The sequence below is a fragment of the Mycteria americana genome, chromosome 22 (genome assembly GCF_035582795.1).
Source record: "Mycteria americana isolate JAX WOST 10 ecotype Jacksonville Zoo and Gardens chromosome 22, USCA_MyAme_1.0, whole genome shotgun sequence".
Lineage (NCBI taxonomy): Eukaryota > Metazoa > Chordata > Aves > Ciconiiformes > Ciconiidae > Mycteria > Mycteria americana.
Window position 1 is genome coordinate 3,296,183 of NC_134386.1, and position 22,093 is coordinate 3,318,275.

The 22,093-nt window shown below is 52.1% G+C and overlaps 1 protein-coding gene across 1 annotated transcript; it reads left to right on the plus strand.

Annotated features, from left to right (window-relative positions):
* Window positions 1-297: 297 nt before the first annotated feature.
* Window positions 298-19,333, plus strand: LOC142419719 (uncharacterized). Its single transcript, XM_075522980.1, has 8 exons — window positions 298-534; window positions 2,430-2,495; window positions 2,573-2,690; window positions 3,476-3,564; window positions 4,096-4,321; window positions 16,855-16,986; window positions 17,057-17,408; window positions 19,273-19,333. The coding sequence occupies exons 1-8, from the start codon at window positions 298-300 to the stop codon at window positions 19,331-19,333; spliced, it is 1,281 nt and encodes a 426-aa protein (XP_075379095.1).
* The last annotated feature ends 2,760 nt before the right edge of the window (window positions 19,334-22,093 follow it).

Here is a 22,093-nt window from a genome sequence, read left to right on the forward strand (position 1 = left end):
CAATCATATGTGTTTATAATGTTTATGCATATTGTTAGGGCGTTTTTCTTGGACCGCTGGAGTCAAGTCATTCCTCTGGTACATTCCCTTCAGTATATCAGGCCAGTCATCTCTTCCCCCTGGACCCCCTTTGTTCTTCTTGTCTGTTTAGACTGGGGAGCTCTTTAGACAAGGGTTGTCTTGCTCTGGGCATGTACAGGGCCTAGCACAAGGGGCACAGCATCACCGTGTTTGAAGCAAGCCTTTGAACCAGAACGGTTTGCATTCTTCATCCAAAGGACTTGCTGAGCCTTCGAGATGCTCTACCATCCCTACATGGCAGATCCTCAGCCTGATTTCCTCAGTGGGGAAACTGAGGCACGGAACAGCACTCCGGGGTCATATGCTGATTCTGTGGCTGAGCAGGGAATGCAGACAAGGTCTCTTGCCTGCTGGGCCTGTGCTTTAGCCACAATCCATCTCCCTGCCCAAGGCCCTTTCTGTGTTCAAAGTGTTCCACAAACAATTGAGGTCTTTGAACTCCTCCTCATCCTGGTTAGTTTGAAAGTGGAGGCAGGGAAGGAAACACCTTCCTAAACTTAGCCCCCAGCCAGCCAATACTTTTGGGAACTGTGTTTGATTAGGCCTGGGGAGCAGTAATTTGGTCTGAGGTTTATAAAAAAATCCTTTCCTCTCTGGTTAGAAGGCTGCTTCTTATGAACAGTGGAAGGATTAGGTACTGTCTTCTCCAAAGCAGAGCTTGCTTACTGCTCAGTGGGAGTTATTCATACTTGCTCCATCGCAGCCCCTCCTGTGCTTGTGACGTGCCCCTCTCCGCCAAACCAGTGTTTCCCCTGGCCTTCATCCCTGGTGTTTCTCCATTAGATGCACAGCAAGCATAGGAGAGAGGAAAGCAGGGGCCATGCTATCTTTTGGAGCTGCTCTCAGCCTCAAAGCGGTGACACGGGCTCTCAGGAGCTGGACAGAGAGGATGGACTGTAGGAAATGGCTAAGTCTGCCCCAAGGATGTTCACTGATCAGCCTGACTCCTATGCAATGAGACAGACAGATCTGAAAAAAGCTGTTGTTTTTTTTTTTTTTAATGGAGAAAATGAATCTCAAAAGAAAGAGTGGGGCAGGAAGATCCCTAAGTTGATGTAGGGGTGGATGCCTGCTCAGCCTGCCATGCCTTTCTAACCAAGCCTTTCCGTGAGCTTCCCCAGCACTTCCAAATGTCCTGTCTTTTCAGCTTCCTGCCAGAGCCGAGAGAGAAAGGACTGGAGCTTGATGGGAAAAGCTGATCTTGTGGTATTTCCTGCTTGGACTGGAAGCTAGCCACGCGTGAGTCTTTACATGAGATTCACAGCCCAGGAAAACACTTAAGTCATATAGTTCAGATGGAGAGTCTGTGCTGGTTTTGGCTGGGATAGAGTTAATCTTCTTTATAGTAGCTAGTATGGGGCTATGTTTTGGATTTGTGCTGAAAACAGTGTTGATAGTACAGAGATGTTTTCGTTACTGCCGAGCAGTCCTTACACACAGTCAAAGCCTTTTCTGCCTCTCACCCCACCCCACCAGCGAGGGGGCTGGGGGGCACAAGGAGCTGGGAGGGGACACGGCTGGGGCAGCTGACCCCAACCGACCCAAGGGCTATTCCGTACCGTATGGCCTCATGCTCAGCATGTAAAGCTGGGGAAGGAGAAGGAAGGGGGGGACGCTCGGAGCGATGGCGTTTGCCTTCCCAAGTCACCGTTAGGCGTGCTGGAGCCCTGCTTTCCTGGAGATGGCTGAGCCCCTGCCTGCCCATGGGAAGGAGTGAAGGAATTCCTTGCTTTGCTTTGCTTGTGCGTGGCTTTTGCTTTCCCTATTAAACTGTCTTTATCTCAACCCACAAATTTTCTCACTTTTACTCTTCTGATTCTCTTCCCCATCCCACTGGTGGGGAGTGAGCGAGCGGCTGGGTGGGGCTTAGCTGCCAACTGGGGTTAAACCGTGATGGAGTCATGTAGTTCCTTCACGCTCTGGAGGCAGACGAGCTGCCAGCCCCACACACCCATGTGTCTAAAGCACTTGGACATCATTGTGAAAAGCCAGGACTGAAGGCAATTATATAGCAAGCAGAAGTGAACTTGATTTCTTGATTTTACTGCACGGCACTCAGTGCAAGGCTCTCAGCTTGTAAGTCTGGTTGTTTACCGAAAATGTGACATTATTTGCTGCCTCTACCAATCCAGTGACAATCTTCCCTAGGCTTTGGGGTCTTTATCCAGGGTGCAGGCTGACGCATGGCCCAGGCACCAAACGTCCGCATATTGGGCAAAATGGAAATACTAAAAGTTTGCCCGCAAATCCAGAGATTGTGCAAGCTTCCCATCATCTTTCACTGATGCAAAAAACTTCTTCCATGGTCACTTCCAAACTCATGAGTTGAGGTGCATGATTCTGAGCAGGAGTGCAGGGAAAGTGGCAAAACGGAGGTCAGAGGAGGGGGACTGGGTCTTCTGCACATGGAGAAGGTGAGTTCCGTATCGAACAAGGCATTGAACAAATCACCGGACCTACGTGACTCTCTGTGGCATATCGTGTGCTGCAGTATCGGAGCACTGAGAACGGCAGCAGCAGTCAGAGAGCAGGGCTGGCCGGCTGGGACTGCAGGCCACCTCTCCCTGAACACCCTGGGAGCTCTGATGGCAGTGTTATAGGCAGGAGGCGTGTGTGGGTGCCTGTGCACATGCATGTGCATGTGTGACTTCCACCTTCAAAGTGACTAGAAAAATGCAACAAATCAGATTACGACAGGCAGGTGTTACCATTGGTTAGTAGTTCCAGCTGTCAAAGATGTGTATTCACTTCAAGTGCTTTGGGAAATCGTAATAATGGGTGATCTTAGCAAAAGGAAACCATGGAAAATAAGGTAGATCTGGCTTTGAAGTAATTCCTGATTATAAAGTATCAAATGGTTGCTTTTTGCAAATAGTTTTTGCGTAACAACACAAGCTTTAACTAAAATCTGTCAGTATTATTTCATAATTTACGTTCCTACTTCCAGTGCCATATTCTGAACTGAAAACCAGATTTTGAGGTTTTTTTGCTTCATCTTCTCAGCAGATGGAAATGCACATGACTGCAGTGAGATGAATTCAACTGTTGTTGCTTATTAGCAGCTGAAGTTCCGCTCCCATGTTTTTAAATAATAATAACAATTGTGATGCTTTAAAGATGCCCTCAGGCCCCTGAGCATAATTTATCTTTTCATCTGTGTTTACACAGCAGTTAGAACAATGGGATCTATATTCTGATAAGGGGTTTTGGTCATTGCAATAATACTTATAAGTAATGTGAGATGATTGGGAAGAAAAAGGGGAGCTGGTAGGAAAATATTTGGAATACCTTCTCTTGTTATTAATTCGAAGTCTGGAATATTAAGAGATCTTCAGTTTTTAGTTTAGAAAATTGCAACTGGCTCTTACTAAGACACTTTGCTCTGCCTGATCAGACTCCCAGCCACAGGCTGTGTTTGATGCTGTCCAGGCCACTGAGATGCCAATGAGACTAGATGAAAAGCAAGCCAAGTGTTTCATCAGTGTGCTACCAAAAAAAAAAAATTAGAGCTGGTCTAATGCCAGCTGTTGGGAATGATTTTTTTTAGGTTCTAGCATCTCAGTATTTCTTACAATGAATTGTGAACATTTTACTGAGTCTTGCTGGCACACCAGCGGGATGGAGAGAGAGCTTGTCTGTGGGTGGAAAAGGGGAAGCACTCGGTGCCTTTGTGCTATCTTAATAGCTTGTGGATGCTAAGCCTATTTCATAGCCTCACCTCCTGTTCGTTAGCCAGTACCTCTTACACCAAAGATAAAGGCACGGGTCCCGGGGCAGCTGTGTGAAGGCAGGCTCTCAAAGGACAGCGGAGCACCCACGTCAGACAACACAGTAGTTCTGTGCTGCAGAACGTCCCCTATGACAGCAGCAAGAGTTTGTTTGTGTAGGGTCACAGGAGGGGAATTTTGCAGGGGAATGAGTCACTGCAGGGAAAAGGCAGTGCTGCAGGGAGGGTGCTGACCACCACGAGTGCAGCTTTGGCTTGGTTGTAGGTTTTCTGGCTGGCTTGGATAGGACACGTCTCTCCTCAGTGCCTTAACACCTCCCAGTCCCTTTCCCACCGTCTATGAATTTAGGATACTGGTTCTTCCTTGCCTCGCAGGCAATCCAGTTAGCGCTGGCAAGGCGTGCAGGTCTGCAGGTACCAGATCACAGAAGCTGATCCTGATTGTCAATATTTACCCCGTGGGTATCCCTGGCAGCCATCTCCTGTGGAGCACTGCAGCCTTTTCTTCCACAGGTAAGAGTCTTCCCCATCCGACAGGTCTGTTTGCACTTCTGGGGCCCAAGGGGTGACTTTCCTTCCCTTCGGAGCCCCGGTGCCGGGTTCCTCATCACCGCAAGATGTCTCTGTTCAGCTGCGCCAAGAGCCCAGCATTTTTGCAGAGGGATGGGTGGGGGGAACTTCAGCCAGATGAGGGAGATCTTGTTTGGCTTAGAGGGAATTAGGGTAGAAAAATCTCAGCAACTTCCCAAAGATCTCTTACTTGATCTCGCTGGCGTTCCCTTTCATGTGCCGTGCTAAGCTCCTCGGTGGGCCGCACCCTCCTCCGGAGAGCTGTGCATCCCGCTGGCACCTCGGCCGGAGCCTCCCAGAGCTTGAGGTTTCCTTCAGAAAAACTTTCTTGAAGCCCTTGAGCAAGCAGCTTTGCTGGGGGATCGCACAGCTCTGGGCACCTTTGCATCTCCCCACATGTCTGAGAGACTTCAAGAGATCCTGCCTGGACTAAAATCATTCCTCAGCAGGGTCCTCAGTGAGAAATAACGTGGCACTCATCCTGCGGAAGCTTCGAGGTCCCCGAATCCCTGTCCTCTCGCCCGGGTTGGCGTGGTGCAATGGCTACAGGAGACTTGGGGAACCTACCAGCTGCAGTTATGCAGTCCCAGCAGCAAGAATCAGGGGAGGGGACGGCAAAGGCTGTTTGTGGACACAAGCCTCTCCCATGAACATTACAAGGAAAAAAAAGCCAGGAGGGTGGAAGTTTTTGGCCACCAACTTTGCTTTCAGGAGGGGCACCCAACTGACCTTGCTCCGCAGCCCTAAAGGCAGCACCTGTTGTGTTCCCGTTTGTCAGCGCTGCTCGGTGCGCTTGGACCTTGAACCACCCAAGGGAGAGGGACTGGCTGGGTTAAAAGTACATGGGGCACGATGCCATGCGGCTGTGTCATTCAGCTGGCTCCTGCCTCATCTGCGCGTGTGGGTGGGTGGCAGAAGGAGGAGGTGCACAGCTGACAGGGGGTGCAAGGGGTTTGCAGACCAGCTTGGACCCGGCTAATTAGGTCCCTGGGGAAAACAGAGAGCATTACGTTATTTGGCAGAAGGCAAGCGGTCGATTCTGTGGCTGCCACCTCTGCTGTGAGTGGGGGAGCCTGATACAACTTTTTGCATCCGTAAGGGTTTCTGTGGAGCATCCTTCTGCTTATTCCTGAGCAGAGCAGGGAGGTGCAGAGATCCCTGAGCTGTAGTAGAGCAACCACCACCTGGTCTCAGCCACTCCTGCTGGGGTGCACAGAAGATGGTGCTGTGACCCTTTGCGGCTGTCCCGGGGCTAGCCCTGGGGCTCACACATGTTGCCATGTGGCTTGTCTCTAATTCTGTCTTCGTGGTAGCAGCAATCCCCTGGTGGCAATTGCTCCAAATCCCAAACTGGTCAGAAATGACCATGAAGTTCACTATTCTGGAGTCCAATGGCCTCCACCCCCTTCTCTTCTGCCTCCCTAGAGATCCTCTTAACAAAAGCCTTGAGAAAATATAATCTCCACCGCTGCCTTCCATGGCCCAGAGCCATCTCACTGCTAGGAATGAGTGATGCCTGGAAATGGGGAGAATTACTTTGACTTTGCCGGTCTGCTCCCAGCAACCAGAGGGACCAAGTCCATCTTAATTATATGCCCACTTGTGAGCTGAACGCCAAAGAATTTGGCTGGAGTGCAGTTGAGGTATGGGGATATGGGATGTGACCAGGACAAGGTTCCTCACATCCATCCCAGCTCTAACACAGCATCACTCATCAACAGACTTCAAAGCGACCTTGAGAAGCCAAAGAATTGCAAAGGTGAGGTGACACACTCAGGGACAACACAAGTTGGCAGAGAAGGACCTGGGGGTGTTGGTTGACAGCCGCCTGAATATGAGCCAGCAGTGTGCCCAGGCGGCCAAGAAGGCCAATGGCATCCTGGCCTGTATCAAAAATAGCGTGGCCAGCAGGACTAGGGAAGTGATTGTGCCCCTGTACTCGGCACTGGTGAGGCCGCACCTCGAATACTGTGTTCAGTTTTGGGCCCCCCACTACAAGAGGGATATTGAGGTACTGGAGCGCGTACAGAGAAGGGCAACGAAGCTGGTGAAGGGTCTGGAGCAGAAGTCTTATGAGGAGCGGCTGAGGGAGCTGGGACTGTTTAGCCTGGAGAAAAGGAGGCTGAGGGGAGACCTCATCGCTCTCTACAACTACCTGAAAGGAGGTTGTAGAGAGGTGGGGGTCGGTCTCTTCTCCCAGGTAACAAGTGATAGGACAAGAGGAAATGGCCTCAAGTTGCGCCAGGGGAGGTTTAGACTGGATATTAGGAAATTTTTCTTCACCGAGAGGGTTATCAAGCATTGGAACAGACTGCCCAGGGAAGTGGTTGAGTCGCCATCCCTGGAGGTATTTAAAGGACGTTTGGATGAGGTACTTAGAGACATGGTGTAGTGATGGTTTTTGGCAGTGTTAGGTTTATGGTTGGACTCGATGATCTTAAAGGTCTTTTCCAACCTATATGATTCTGTGATTCTGTGATTCTGTGAAGTGGCAGTGGCAAAGCTGAAGCCTACACTGAGTGCTATGCTGTAACCACCGGGCAATACTGTCACGATATTCGTTCCCTGCTCTGGGTCTCAGTTTCCCCACCTGGAAGTCATTCTGGCCTCCCCGTGTAAAGGAAGGTAAGGTGGATGAAAAGCACAGGCCCACGTGTGCTAAGGATTGTTGTTAATAAAGAGCGTGGCCGGTGCATGATCCTGCTATGCCAGTTTGCCACTGTCGGTTCAGATCTTGCCGGAGATGGTGCCAACAGACATGAAGTGCCAGCTGCTGGCACGTCCGGGGGCACGTTGGAGGGAGCCCCTTTGGGAAACGAACCTCCCAGACTCCGAGACAAGATAAGGGGATGCAGGCAGAGGGTGCAGTTCAGACTGCGTCTGGAGCAATGTTTTCATTCCTGCTTGGTGGAGCATACGTGGTAGGGAGAACCTCAATAGGTGGCCTTGCTGGGGTGGAGGATGTTGCTGGAGTGAGCGCGAGGTGCTGAGAGCTCCCAGGCAACTGAGCAAGGCAGCCTAAGCAAATAACTCTTTGGGGAGAGGAGCCAGGGAAAATTCTCTGATCACTGCATATTAAAGCCGCATGGTGCCGAAACCCTTATTAGCACATACAATCCTAATTGTGTTGTTTGCATGTGCTGTTCTGTACTTGCCTTTCTAACAACAAGGGAACTGACAGGAAAAGCAATAGGGATGCCCACGGCAGTCTGGGCTTGGATCAGCTGCAGAGATTTTGATTTCTGATAAGGTGAAGCCGTGGTGATTTATACCCCCTCCACTTCCTTCCTCGTGGAGATGAAGACATCCCGGAGGAGTCCTCTTCTTCCCAGGACATTCTTGGGTGATCTCATCTCGCTCTGTCTCTGCCTGTGCCGGCACCAGCAAAAGCAATGCTTGTGCTTTGCACGTGGGCCCAGCAGCTTCATGGTGGTGGGGAAACTGAGTCACGAAGAAGTTAGTGACGGACATGAGGGTTACCCAGGGTATATCAAAGAGACCTGATCCAGTATTAACTGAGCTCATGGAAAGACTCTCTCAGTGACTTTAGCAGGCTTTGGACAGGGTGCTTGGACAAAGAGGAGTCCTGCCATTCCCTTCTTTTCTGCCCCACGTTTGTGGAGCAGGAGACAAAGGACCTCCTTTTAGCTTGTGGCATCCATTCAACTCAATGAAATCATGACAGATTTGGCCACTTGGGAATTTAGCTCAAGGCAATGGAGCAGAGGCTGGAGGTGGAAACCCTCTGTGACCCTGGGCACTTCCCCGGGTCTTTCTGGACTGCTCCTCAAAGTGGGGGTGATGGGCATAATAATATTTCCTTTGTCTAGTGAGACTGGAAGCCTCGCAGGGCTGGGCTCTCTCTGCGAGCATGTCTGTGCAGTGCTCGGCACAGTGGGGCTTGGAGCTGGGTGAAGGCCCCCGGGCGCTATCCTAATATAAATAATAATGAAGCATGGCTAGAGATAAAGTTTAACCAAGAACACCAGAATGAAAACAATGCACAGGGCTCATTAGGAGGCACTGGAGCCTCAGAGAAGATGAGATCGAGTATGATCTTCCTGATTTCTGACTCATCTTAAAATGCAGTGGGCTTCTTAAGCTTCACAAAATACTGGGGTCTCTACTTCACGCCAAAGCCTGAATGTTTTTCCTGGGGAATATCACCCTAGTATTGTCTCCCCATCTTTGTTAAATTCCCTCTCAGTGCTTCTCTGTCTCTTCTGTGGACACATGGGGAGAACCCGTCAGAGAAGAAACCTCAGTCTAGAGATAGGCACGATCAAACCCCATTATCAGACTTCTCCAAAAAACCCTGTGTCCTGTGTTTCCTTATGGATTTAGATCAGCCAAACTCAGCTTGAAATTTAGCCTACAACTACATCCAGAGCCAGGGCAGATTGTCCAGTGTAAGTACAATGACTTGATACCCCAAGAAGAAAGAAGCTCCTTAGAAGAGTGACTTCAGCATCCTGCTGAGAAGAGGACTTAAAAAGTTGGAGACTTCCCCTGTGATACCCAGAGCAGAGCTCTTACGCCTGTGCATCATACTACTTCCAGAAGGTATGGCAGCTGCTTTAAGATTCACGCTGCCACCATTTTGAGATTTTGTGTCACATCTTCTTTATAAGAGCCACTCCAATGCTCTGGATAGCATTGGGATCTCAGTACTCCAGAGGCAACGCAAACGGGGTCATGGGATCCTTAGCACGCGGTGCAGAACCTGCTGCTTTTCCCAATCTGTGGGGTCTTTTATCCATTTCAGTACTCGGTGTCGAAGCAGGTAACTTTGCTGACTTTTGCTTGGGCTGAATGTATGGCTATAAGACCCCTGTTGTTTGCCGGCCGAAATGGTGGGATATACCTGTAGGGCGAGCGTGCTGGGGTTATCTGGCTATAGGGGAAGGCTCGGGGCACTGGGCATGATGGTCCTCCTCGGCTCTCCGCAGAGGGCTGGATGTCAGAGCAGATGATGGCGCAGAGTACTGTTATGCCGGGAGATGCTGTTGGTAACATCATGATCTCTGGAACAGGCAGAGATGTTTTTTCAAGAACTGAACAAAGCCTTTTTGGTGAAAGCAAATGCACCAGGAATGATGTTTCGGGGCATGATGATCAAAAGAGACACCAAAACTACTCATGAATTTGGATTGAATGTGGCAGTTTATTTTGGAGAAGGCAGGAGGGAAAACCTGGAGGAAGTTCAAATGTTTGCTTTGTTTCAAAAAGATCAGAAATGAAATTAAATTTGGGGGGTTCAAAGCAGTGTTTTGATTTCAAATTAATCTGGGTTTTTTTCAAGGTGAAAAAGACAATAAAATAACTTCAGGTGAAAGTTATGCTCCAGCACAGAACATTTTTCCTTTTTGTTCAGCCAGCAAACAGACGAATCTCATACATGGACTGCTATGTAGAAAAGTGGAGGGGGCTCCTGGCCATCTTGTATTCAAAGATAATGGAAGAAATTACTAACTGCCTCTTCAGACAGCAACAGCTGAAATAATAGGATGTCCCAGGGCTTAAGCTCGTAGCCTCATGGCACAGCTGATTACATTATGCTTGAATATACGGCAAATATAGAGACGATTGTGTCCATTCCGCCAAGAGAAGGAGCAAGGGAAAGACGTATTTTGAGGGCATAGCACACCTGGAAAAGTAGATACGAGTGTCTGAAAGAGGCAGCTGCCTCTCTGGGAGCTCTGTAAATAACCAGAATTGTACCAAAGAAACACCTGACTCATGTAATCGGTTTCCCCTTCTAACGGAAACACCCTGGCAAAGCCCCAAAAATTGGCTAACCACTCAGGCCAGAAGGGAGCAAGAGCAGCATCACTCCCAGACGCTGTGAGTTGGCTGGAAGGTATCATTTTATTGGCTTTTTTTTTTTTTTCCCCCCCCTCCTAAATGCTTTCAAGTTTGTTGGTAAAGAAATGTGAGTCTTCTCCATAAATATTTGCGTGCGCGCGCGTGCGATGGTGTGGTGAGATGCCGGCTGCTGGGGATGGTGCAGCGGTATGACTGTGTGGTGGGGCAATTATGTCGGGCAAGCGCGTGGGGCCGGGATGCAGGGTGCCAGGGTGGGGCACGCTGGGGCTCTGCGGTTGTGGGGAGGGTGAGGCTAACCCCGCTGGAGGGAAGGCCCAGCGAGAGTTAAATCCTGCTTCCGAGGCTCAAGGAGGGACCATTTATCCTCCCCAACCCTTGGTCCATCTGTGCACCCTACACGGAGACAGCCAAAGGGCTCTCCTTGTCCAGGAGCCAGGCGACTGCAGAATACCCTGCGGCAGCTCAGCACTTAGGGCTGGGGAATGGGATCAGGGCCGGGATCAGTCCCTGGTACCAAACCTTCCCTGTCTGAAAACCATTTCTCCACAACTTCATGCCTCCACGGTCTTTTCCCCAAGGCTCCGAGCCTGCCAGACACAAAGTCACTTCAATCCCAAAGCCAGATAAGCGGGTGAGTGTGGCAGCAAGACGGAATAAATAGACCCAGGCCAGCTAGCCTGGGCTTAGCCCTGCGCTAGCGTCACTGCGTGCCTCCCAGCCGGTGTCCGCATGGCTCAGAGCATGGGTGTCCTCTGCCAAACACACAAGCCCTTTGCGTCACGCATCCTTCTCCCTCCTGAATCCCCGTGGTTCATCCCAGCCCTGCATTGCCGGGGGACAGTCCGGGTGCGGAGGTGACATCCGAGGGAGGAGCTCCGACACCCCGGGTCCCACTGCTCCCCTCGCCTCCTCCCTCACACCCTCTCCTCTTTCTCAACCGCGGAGCCGGCTGTTCTGTGCAACCTCGCACAAACAGACCGTCCCCACGCTCCCGTTCGGGCGGCAGCCCCGACCTGTTCTTCCAACCCACACCACTCTGGCACCTTCAGGATTTAGGAGCGGTCTGGCCCGGGGCCTTCCCACTTCACAGGGCATCGTGTGCCCTGGAATGCAGCTGATCTGGCTCTCGCCTCCCTGCGAGTGCTGGGGCAGGCTCCTCCGCGGAGCCAGCCGGGAGCCCAGGGCTCCCTCTCCCCTGCCGCAGCCCTCCCAGGTAGACCACGTCTCCAGCAGGGTGGTGGGAGAGCGTGCAGAAGGAGAAAGAGACGCTGAACCCCAAGCTGGTGTCTGGGGGCAGCTTGGCCATCCTCTCCTCGGTATTCCCAGAGGGATGAGGCTCAGAGGTGGAGTTTACCGGGACTCCCAGCAAGCCCCAGGTTCACAAGTGCTGACAGAGCACTTCCAGCCCGTGCTGGAGCCCCGGGGGAGCGCAGCGCTGTGCAAAACCAGTCCCTTTCGTGCCAGGCTGCTCCTGCGCTCGTTCAGGGCTGGTTTGTACACAAGAGAAAGGTAGTTTCTATGTGACTGCATCAGCAGCGTGCCTCGCCGGGCAGGCTGGCCTTGTAGATAGAAAGGTATGAAATGTAACGCGTATCAGGTTACCACCAGGGATTGATTTACTGCTCCCAGCAAAGTGCCCGAGAGAAATTCCCTGATGGTGATGCAAGGTCAGGCCATGGAAACTTGCAAGACTCTTCATCCTGCTGGAATGAAGAGCAGCATGTCAGCTCCCCCAGGCCAGGGTGGACGCGAGGTGCTTGTGGACGCAAGGTGCTTGCACAGCTGGGAGCAGGCAGCAGAGCAGCTGGATGGGCTCCGAGCAGGGCGAAAGGTTGCTGGGGTCCAGGGAGCAACACAGCCAGTGGCATTGCTGAGGCTGGGAGGGGACAGGGAATGACTATGACAAAGCTTAGCAAATGGTTTGGGTGATATTAAAGCCTGTATGGTGGAGGGCTGAAGGACTGCTGGGGTTTGGGCACCGTCCTGTACAGAGCCAGAGTGAAGAATAACACCATGCCCCAGCCCTCACGCGCCATTTCCATTCTGCAGATGGGGAAATGGGGACAGAAAGCAGCATGTCGTTCCCATCACGATCATCCACCTACTAACAGGAGCCGGGAGGAGATCTCAGCTCTCCTAAATCCTCATCCATGGCTGTATCACCCCGTATCACCCTGTCTGGGGGAGGGGAGGAGCGGAGGTAAGACGGGAGTAAGGCGGCATTAAGAGCAAAGCAGGTGCTGCACCACAAATGGAGGCTGACACGGGCAGGTCTGTGCTTGGCAGCGGGCAGTGGAGCAGATGATGTTGCACAGGGAGGACTGGGGAGGCCAGGAGTGAATGTGAGCTAAAAGGAGAAACCACCCCTGCAGGGTCTGGGCAGGGGAGCCTGAGTGCAGAGGAGCCCTGGGATGTACTGGATGAGACCCTGGGTGTCACCTGAACTGGTAGCCCCTGCTCTTGTCCCCTGGCTCAGCCAGGTGGCTTGCAGTGGGGACCTGGGAGAGCAATTCGCAGGAGCGGGGAAGGAGTCAAATCTGGGAGTCAAACTATTATTTTTAACATACTGCATGGGGAAACAGCACGTTCGACTGCAAAAGCTGGATTCGCTCTCCGTGCTGTGTACGCGTCTCTTCCCTTTGCTGTGCTCTCGCTGGGTTTGTAGCACAGGGTTTTTGCTGCTGCTCGGAGCCGTGTGGCTCTGCGTGTGCGTCCTGATCCATGTGTCTCTCGTGCCACCTATGCGTTGGTGTATCTCTCCGGGTCAGTGACACATCCCGGTGCTATGCTGCTTCCCCAGTCTGGAGGAGGGGGACCCAGGGCCGTGCATTCCTGGGGGGGTGTAAGGACATAATTCCCTCGTGCCAAAAACGTGGAGGGTGAGGGCTGAGCCTTGCCCAGCTGCTGGAACCCGTGGGCTCGTAGTCAGCCGAGGGGACTGGCGAGGAGGCGACAGGACCCTCCAGCAGTGGCAGCGTCTACAGGAATCAGACTTGTTTTTCTCTCTCCGCTCACCCACCCTTAACCGCTTTGCCACAATATCAACAACGGGAACCACCAACCAGTCCCAGATCCTAGCTGATAAAGATCTTCTCTCCTAATTACTCAGCAGCCCACAAATCCAGCCTCAGTTAAGCCCCTGAGAAGTAGATACCCTGGGCTACCTCTTCTCCCTGTCCTCCATCCTTCTTGTCCTTGCTCTGGTGGGCAGACTTGCAGCTGCCGGGGCTGATGCAGGCAGAGGGGTCCATGCTTTGGGGGCTGTAGCTCATTTCCCAGACATCGGAGCTCCGGGGTGGCCGTGGGACCCTTGCTGCTGCCATCTGTGAGCAGCCAAGGGAAAAGACCACGGAGGGGAAATTTCCCTGCTCCCTTGTGGGGTGGACGGGGATAAGGAAAGGCTTGGGAGAGAAGGGCTGGGTGCCTAAAGTCATGCAAAGTCCAAGCTGCTTGTCTGGGGTAGGGGGACGCACGTAGCAGAAATTATATATGTATGCAAGGAAATGCATGGTCTGTGTGGGCTCCCTGTGCCCCTTCAAGCTAGCGTGCGGCCATGTGCTGTGACAACCAACTGAGGGCGAGAAGCCTGTAGCTGGATAACATCTGTGAAGTTATAACTTTACCAGAGCTCCTGTTCAGGTCAGAAACGGTGCAGCTCAGGGGACAGCTCCAATTCTGCACTGACACGAGGCTGACATTCCCCTTCTGGGATTCCTTCTGCGCAGCCTGAAAGGGAAAGGTAATGTGAGGGCAATTAATGGCATTACCTACTGAATGCAGAGCTATTATTTATGCGTGGGGTTAAGTATACACTGGCACAAAATCACTGTGAATCTCGTGTGCATAGAAAGCGCCTTGGCACCAAGCCCAGCCGGAATGTAAAAAGGGACTAAGCCCCAGACTTCGCTTCCCGAGCCCTCAGCCATGCTGCTTCCAGTTGCAGGACCCCATGGTGTCAGCGGGTCTGACTGAGCTGAGGTCTGGGGAGGGGACGGTGCCCTCTCGGTCCCTCACCTTCCTCACAGGAATCGGGAGCTGATTCCTTATGAGTCAGATGTCAGAGCAAACCACGGAAGAGGTTTCGCATCAGAAATATAGCTGGCGCTCACGTGGCTCCTGGCTCAGCAGAGAGGCCGTGGCTTGTATGGGATAAAATGACTGGTGTTTTTTTAGAAGGAACGGAGCGTGCTGGAAAAATGTCCTAGGAGAAGGCTTTTCTGCTCTTGGAAGTGTTCAGGGCTGCCTGTCTGATACCTTTGAACCAGTTTGAGGTCTGGATTTCTAGGAGAGCTATCCATCACCCTCAGGCTTTGCATTTGCAAAGAGTTCCTTTCTTAAGCAGCTACACAAAGGCCTGAGCTTCCTAGCGAGCTCGGCGTCGAAGCACCAGGCGCTGGGCTCCTTGGGAGCGCTTGGCCCCAGCTGCCGGGGAGCTGAGCGTCAGCATCTGGCCCCATGGCCCTTGTGCTGAGCTGAATTATCCCCTGTAGATGGCATCCCAGCATCTCGGCTGTCCCTGCAGGGATGCTTCCACCACAGCCGAAGCTCTGGATGAGCGCCGCAGGTACCTGTACTTTTGCCCCAAGGACAAAACCCAACCAGGACAACACGGCAGCGTGGGCTGCAGCTCGGCCCGACAACCCGAGGGTCCCTGGCAGCCTGCGCAGCCCCGTTGAAGCCCGCAGCCTTCGGTAGCCTCGCTGGCTGGGTTACAGTCACTGGGCTACTGGATGGTGCTGCTGTCAGACCTGAAATTGCAGTGTGGACGTATCTGGGAGAGCGTGATAAATTATGGCTTGGTCCCAGTCCAGATCAAAACTCTTGATCGGTTTTGTTGGTGGACTTCAATTGCATCTTTGCTTCCTATAGCAGGGTTTGTCTACTTGGGGACATTGAGGAAGGTTAATCTGCATTCACTTTGAAAGTGGATAAATTAAACCACATTAAACATGCTTATTGAGAATTAAAATAGCTTTAATGTGGTTTAGTTTAATTTACTTTGAGAGTGTGTTGAACTAGATTAAATTAAAACCATTTTAATTCTGAAATCTGAATCATGAGTTTAACGGGCTTTAACTGATCAACTTTAAATTCATACTTTTAATTAATTTGAATTAATTTTTCGGAGTGGCTCCATGTCGACAAGCCTGGTAGTGAGAGAAAACCGCAGAGACACAGCCGGGTTCTGTGTAATCACGTTTAGGATCTGCGGGAATGTCTATATTGTAGTCACTGCTGGGACTGTAACATGCTGGAGATAGACTTGAACGAGCTTTAAAGGAGTTAGCTCGGGATGAGGAGCCAGCTAGCCCATATTTTAGCCCGCTGGAGTCCTGGGCCAGCTCTGGTGCAGTGAGATGCAAACACGCGGAGCCTTGCCAGGCTGTTGGTTTGCTGGGATTTGGATCTCCCCCAGAACGCAGAAAGTATTTAAGGAAACGCCGTCCTCTGATCCTCGTGTGGGCAGTGGTGGGGCAGGAGAAGCCCTGCAAGAACTGGCTGGCAGCAGATTTTGTGAGCCTGTTTTGCCCATTTTGAGGTTTTTTTACCCTTTTGTCCCTAAATCCAGAGGGGTCATCCCACTTTGGGGATGCTGGCCATCACTGCTCAGCCCCGGATGCCTCCTGCATTCCTTCCATCTGATGGCTGGCTGAGCTGGTCAAAGGCTGGGGTTTTAACAACCTTGCAGACCACGCGTCACGTCTGACCAGGCTGCCACATGCGACCGTGTGGCATGCGTGTGGAGGCTGGCTTCCAGTAAACAGTGCTTCCCCTGGATTTCGACATGCCCGTTCCTCCAGCCTGAGGTGCCTCAGAAATCCAGGTCATGGCGTCGTGGATGCGGGCAGGGACCAAAACGGGGATACGGTGCGGGCAGAGACCAGCTTTGAGGGCAGAAGTCCTCGGGCTCTAGCGCTGACCCTGCTTCTGCTGGGCTCTGCAGCCTTAGGCAAGGCTCACCTGTCAGCTTCCCCATCTCCAGAGAGAAGATAACATTTAGATGGCCATTATAAGAATTAATTAATGTTTGATGAGTTCTTTGGAATTATAAAGTACTAGATAACCATTAAGGATTATTATAACCCAATTTACCTTAACGTTGCTTATCACTTAATATGATTTCTCAGCACTCCAGGTAGTTTAATACTGACATCTGGAGCAAAGACCAGAAAACCAAAGATTATTTTCCACCCAGCTCTCTTTGTCCCAAATGGATAGAAACTCCCAAGACAGGAAAATTGAGGCTGGGAAAATCCTTTCCTCTTGGGAATAAGTCACCAGGGCCCTGTTTGGATCAGATCTTAAGCGCTGGTTACAGAATTTGTGAGTGCGTGCACACCTAGCGCGGAATAGACTTGTGTGATTTCTGCAGTATCACTGAGAGGTGAAGCAAGACCAAGACCCAGGCAGAGCAGCAGTCACTGCCCAGAGGAGCAGCGCTGTTATTTTCAGATTTTAAAGAAAGAGAAATGGGTATTACTGAGATTTGCATAAGGCCAAAGAGTGAACACGTGGAGGAAACCAACTCCTCTGTTGCTCACTCCCATTCCCTTCTTGGCAAATTCGCTCTCCTGTATTTTTATAACCATGTCACCTCGTAACATGCAATAAAGAGCACAGGATTCTTGTTTGTTTTTCATTCACCGCAGCATCATTGAGCAAGGACGTCCCAGAGGCAGCGTGTCACCCAGGGAGTGTTCCCCACGCTCAGCAGCAGCCCTGGCTCGCCGGGGCCGGGCGGGATGGCAGGAACACAGCATCCTCCCCGCTGGAAGAACCAGGTGGGCAGGGGAAGGGGTGCACCCCACCCTCAGTGGGCATTCCCATTACCAAACCTCCCCACACTTGCAGGACCTGGCCAGCTTGATTGGGGTTCAAGAGCCGCCTTCCGCCTGCCCAGAGATCCCAGCTGTGATTGGAGCCAGGCCAGGAATGAGGGAAGGCAATGGGGAGTTGTGGGGAGGAGAGGGAAGGGCTGGCATTTTAATCTAGCTCCACAGGGACAAATATGCCCATCCCTGAAAGCGCCAAACAGTGTCTCTGCTAGTCTGACGGTGTTCAGCAAAAAGCCTTGCGCCCTTCTGCATCTCATGCGCTTCCACTGCAGAGCCTCAGCGTCCCCCTCGCTCCACGACCGTCGGCCAGAAGGAACTGGCTGGGACATCGCTGCTTCCCTGCGTCCAGCCGGGTCTGGAGCAAAGGGGTAGGAGCGGGTTTGCGGTGCTGCATTGACCTGCAGGGAGTTAAGGGCAGAATGTGCTGCCCTGAGCGCGGCCCCGTAGTTAAAAAAGTCCTGCAAAGAGGCAGAGTGTCCGGTATCAGAGCTTCCATGGGGAGGTCCTCGCACCACTGCCCTATTTACTGAAAAGCGGCATCTTGACAGGTCTAATCTAACTGCCGTCCCTGCTCTACCCCTGCTTCTCTTCATCCTTCTGCTTAGAGGTATTTGCTTACAATATGACTCACAACTGCCTTTATTTATGGTGTCTCAATCCTTTCCATCTCGGTCCTTTTCTTTTGTCAATCTCCATGTTCTCTCTTTGTCTAATTTGGATGACAAGGCCTTCCAGGCAGGAACAGTATCTTTCTTAATCTCTCGAAAATGCCAGCCACCAGTTACAATGCTAGATAAATATTTAATGATAATAATTGAACTTGACAGTAACAATACTCAGCCACACTTACATTTTCTAAGCCCTTTCAGACACAGACTAATTAATTAATTGCAAATTTACAAACAGGATAATTAAAGGATGCCCTGGCTGAGCAAGAAAATATGCTGAAAGCAGTACAGGGGTTTTGGAGGGATCACCATAAATCATGGTGGGGAAAGTTGCAAAGGGTGCACCCTTGTCCTAGAGCTGCGTTAAGCCCATGGAGTAGGAGGTCTGAGGACATTCTCAACCATTTGGTTCACAAAACTGGATCCAGTTCATGATCCTACCCCTCTCCCCACCTCCCTCATATAATTGCATCATTTCTCCTCCCTCCCCTAAGGGAGAGTCAATTAAAATAGTTGGGTTTCTTCCCCCCCCTTCTTTGAAAGGCAACCCGTGCCCTTTATTTGATGTAAAAGTTGTCAGATTTGGAACAGAAGAAACAAGCTCCTTTCATCCCCCACTGACACAGCGGACCAGCCTCCTTAAGTCTGAGCTCTGCTTCGCCCAGGGAACCCCATCCAGGAGCCAGCTGTAATCCCCTTTATCTTGCCCAGGCTGGAGCACGGCCGCAGCGCTGCTCCCGTGTTTGTCACACGGGGCGAGAGAGGCCGGAGCAGGGCGCTGGCAGGATGGGGTGCGTAGGGCTGGGGGCCCCTCTGCCAGCCTCAGAGCTGGGAGAGGTTCCCCCCCAAAAAGTGAGATGCTCCAGAAGGGCCCACTGAGCCACGGGAGCGGTGTGAAATAGCCAGACCACAACAAGGAATCGAATATTTTCGTTGCATCTTCTCTTCTCCTTGCAATGCTTTTTCTTCTTCACCTGTTTAGTATTTTTAGCCCTATTTCTCTGACTTTTTGGATGGGAAAATTTCTAGCTTGTGCGTATCCATGCCCGTTCCTTTTCCACTGTCTCCCCGACAGAATATGAATGGGTTGAAAATTTAGGCCCCCAGCAATTGCTGTAACATTTAAACCAAGCCCTATTCACAAATGTATTAGCAAATAAAAGAAACAAAAGCAGCTCTCGCTGAACTTTGAGATCATTGTTTTGTTGTTTCTCAGTAGGATTTGGATGTCGATCAGGTATTTATGCAGATGTTCATAATCTGTGTCATTTTCCCTCATTTCAATGCTAGTGTTTGTTCAGTTGAAAATATATTTCCGGAAAGTAATGGGGGAAAGTGAGTTGCCCAGGGCCATGCTCAGAGTCGGTGGCAGAGCCAGGAACATATCGCTCACTTCCCGCTCCTGTGTTTTAACCACAAGATAATCTTAATGAATAATAATAATTCATGTAAACACTGGGCCAAATTCATCCCAGGAGCAGCTCCGGTGCAGCAATTGGCGTTGTATCAGAAGAAAAATTAGCTGGTGTGTCGACTCTCACTCTGTATGCTCCCTCCTACACAGGAGGAAGAAGGTGAATGTTTGCAGTGGATTTCCTCTTCTGTCCTCCTCCCTCTCGTCCTAGTTCACGGGGATAAGTGAGGCCCATGCCGGGCTGGATAGGACGGTGATTCCAGCCAAGCCACTCCTATGTCAGCTGCTCCGAGCCCAGCATAATTATTATTTATTATTTGTGTTGTGGCAGCACCAGGAAGCCTCAGTCACAGACTGGGGTCACGTTGCTCTCCATGCCGTACAAATCCGACGCAGATATCCCGAAGCGCGCCCAGAAGACGACAGGCAGCGGGTGACGACAGGCAGCCAGGGGAGCCTGGGGTAACGTGGCAGCATCCGCGCTGCCCGCAGGAGCCCGCGCGGCACCGACTGCGGCCGGGCTGCGCTCCAGACCCGGCCCCTTCGGTGCAGCGCAGACGTGCACCTCCTCGAGACGTTCGTCACCGGCTACCAGGTGACCAACATCAAAGCCCTGAGCCCTCCCTTCGCAGGCAGCGCGGTCCCTGCCTCCCAGACGCACCGGGGGCTCGCCAGTGGCAGGCGGCAGCAGGCTCCGGGGGGCTGATTCGCATTTTTGGGGGAACACAAAAACAGAAGCGGAGTGGTCATATGACCAAAACCGCCTGGCAGAAAATGCTGAAGTTACCAGAAGAACGAGGTGTGCAGGAAAGGCTCAGCTGTGAGGAAAACTGGTTGTACCAGAGCTGGTGCGACTTCTTGAGCTGCCCAGACACTGCCTGGCTTGCCACAGCCAGGAGAGCCCTCCCTCCGTGCCGGCGTGGCACTGGGAGACTTTCCTTACAGAGGGGCCGGTGTGCCTGCAGTGCCCCGGACACGGGCGTGACTTGGGCTCTCTCCTTCATTTCCCCTTTCCCGACCTTCTGCGAAGCCAGGGAGATGAGCTGGCCAGCAGTAACTCGAGGCTGGCGGTGAGGTTTCTGACCCTCCAAGCCCTGAGGTCAAGAGCAGCATCCAAGTCAGCGCAGGAGGGGGCAAAACCCCATGATGACACTTGGGAAAAGGATTACGCGGCAGGGTGCCTGCTATATCTACACCCTGCACGTGGTGGCCCACAAGGTCCCTTCTCCTGTGCCTGCTGGGCAGCTGGTTTCCCCTCCTAGCCCGCAGGTTTGCTCTTATTCTCATGGGACAGCTACCCCCACCTCTATCTTAACATTTTCCCCTTGGATCATCTAATTTCCAGATCATTTTAGCCAGGAAATGCAAGATTCACAATGGCACCGACGTGCATGTTTCCCCTTCCTCGTTAAAATCTTGGGGGACCCATCGGGGAGCCAGAAGCCTCTGCACCAGGTGCAGGGTTGTGTAACTCTCTTGTAAAACACGTTCCCTGACTCCTCCCTTCACCCACCCCGCCACCGATCCTGTTCCTCATCCACACTGCCGGCACTGCTGCTGCAGCCGCGACGCTTGAGTCAGTCCCGTGACGGCTTCGGCTTCAAGCTTCGTTGCTTTACCGGGGTCCGCGTGTAAGCAGGAAAAAAGGTCTTAGGAATTTCACTGTACAGTGTGGAAATGGCCGGTGGGAACCTCCGTGGAGGATTGGTGTGGGGCAGCAGCGTGGCTCGGTGAGCTGGAGGACCACGCTGATCTGATCAGCCTGTCTGCTCCTGGAAGAACATCAGGACTGCCTTGACCACTGCTGCTCTGAGCTTTTCCCTTTGATACGGCCTTACCTATAGCGGGCTGCAATAATTTTTGACGTGAAAAGCTCCACACAAGCAGCAGTAGCTGCCGTAGGGTTTCTCTGACCTCCTTCAAGACCTGTGAAACTCCAGCACCATGCACTTCTGGTAGAGGATCTAACATGACGGAGACCGGGAAGGTCCCTGGCAGGAGCAGTGCCAGCTTGGTGACACCAGCCCGTGAGCAGAAGCTTTGCAAATCCTTTCCCATTTGAGCAGAGCCGGGACAGTTCACAGCTCTTGAGAACGAACCGGGTTCTCTGCTCTTTGTCCTGCTCACATTTCAGCCCGATCTTTTCTTGGCCCTTTTCAATGCCTGAATGAGCAAGAGCAATGACTAACGGTGACCGGCGCTCGCACCTCTCTCGGTGAAAGCAGCCGCTGGCTGGCATGCCTCCCAGCTGGCAGCAATTCTTCCAGCCCTGCTGAATCTGCCCAGGACTTTCTCCAGGTGCAGAAGTACCCGAGTCTCACGCTGACCACTCTAGCTGAAGGGCTGAGCCGAGTGAACTCAGGACTGTGCAGGATCGGGCCCTGGGGTGACATGCGTGTCACGCAGCAGGTGCACGGTGCGGCACGTCCCGGTCCTTGGGCTGCCAAGCCGGGGGCCCAGACGGGGAGGGTGGCAAGCCAGGACTCGGAGCCAAGGAACCTTCCTGGGTTGTGAGACAGCTGGAGTGATGCAGCGCTAGGCCTGAGCTTTGCGGACCTAATGGAAAATCCAGGGCAGTCCATGGGAGTCTTTCCATGAGCGTTGATGTATTTTGGGCCAAGCTTTTGATTCTGGAGCTAGCCTTAAACTTTTCCAGCTTTTTCAGGTGTTTGCAGATGGTGTTTTGTTTCAGCTCCACTTCCAGCCTGATTCACTTGGACAGCAATTCACTGGAGACAGACACCTACATTTGCACTGTGCTGAGCTCAGACTTTCATCCGCTCCGGGAAACGCGTGTGGGGCGGCACGGCCCATCACACTCAGCATCCGAACAGAAACAGCATCCGCCGCTTCCCTTATCACCCAATCCATTTTGTGGTGTCCGGCACTGAACATTTTTCAGTGAAAGAGGGAACCACAGGCGTGTTGGGACACACACTTACGCACAGACTCGTCTTTTTAGGCTGTTGAG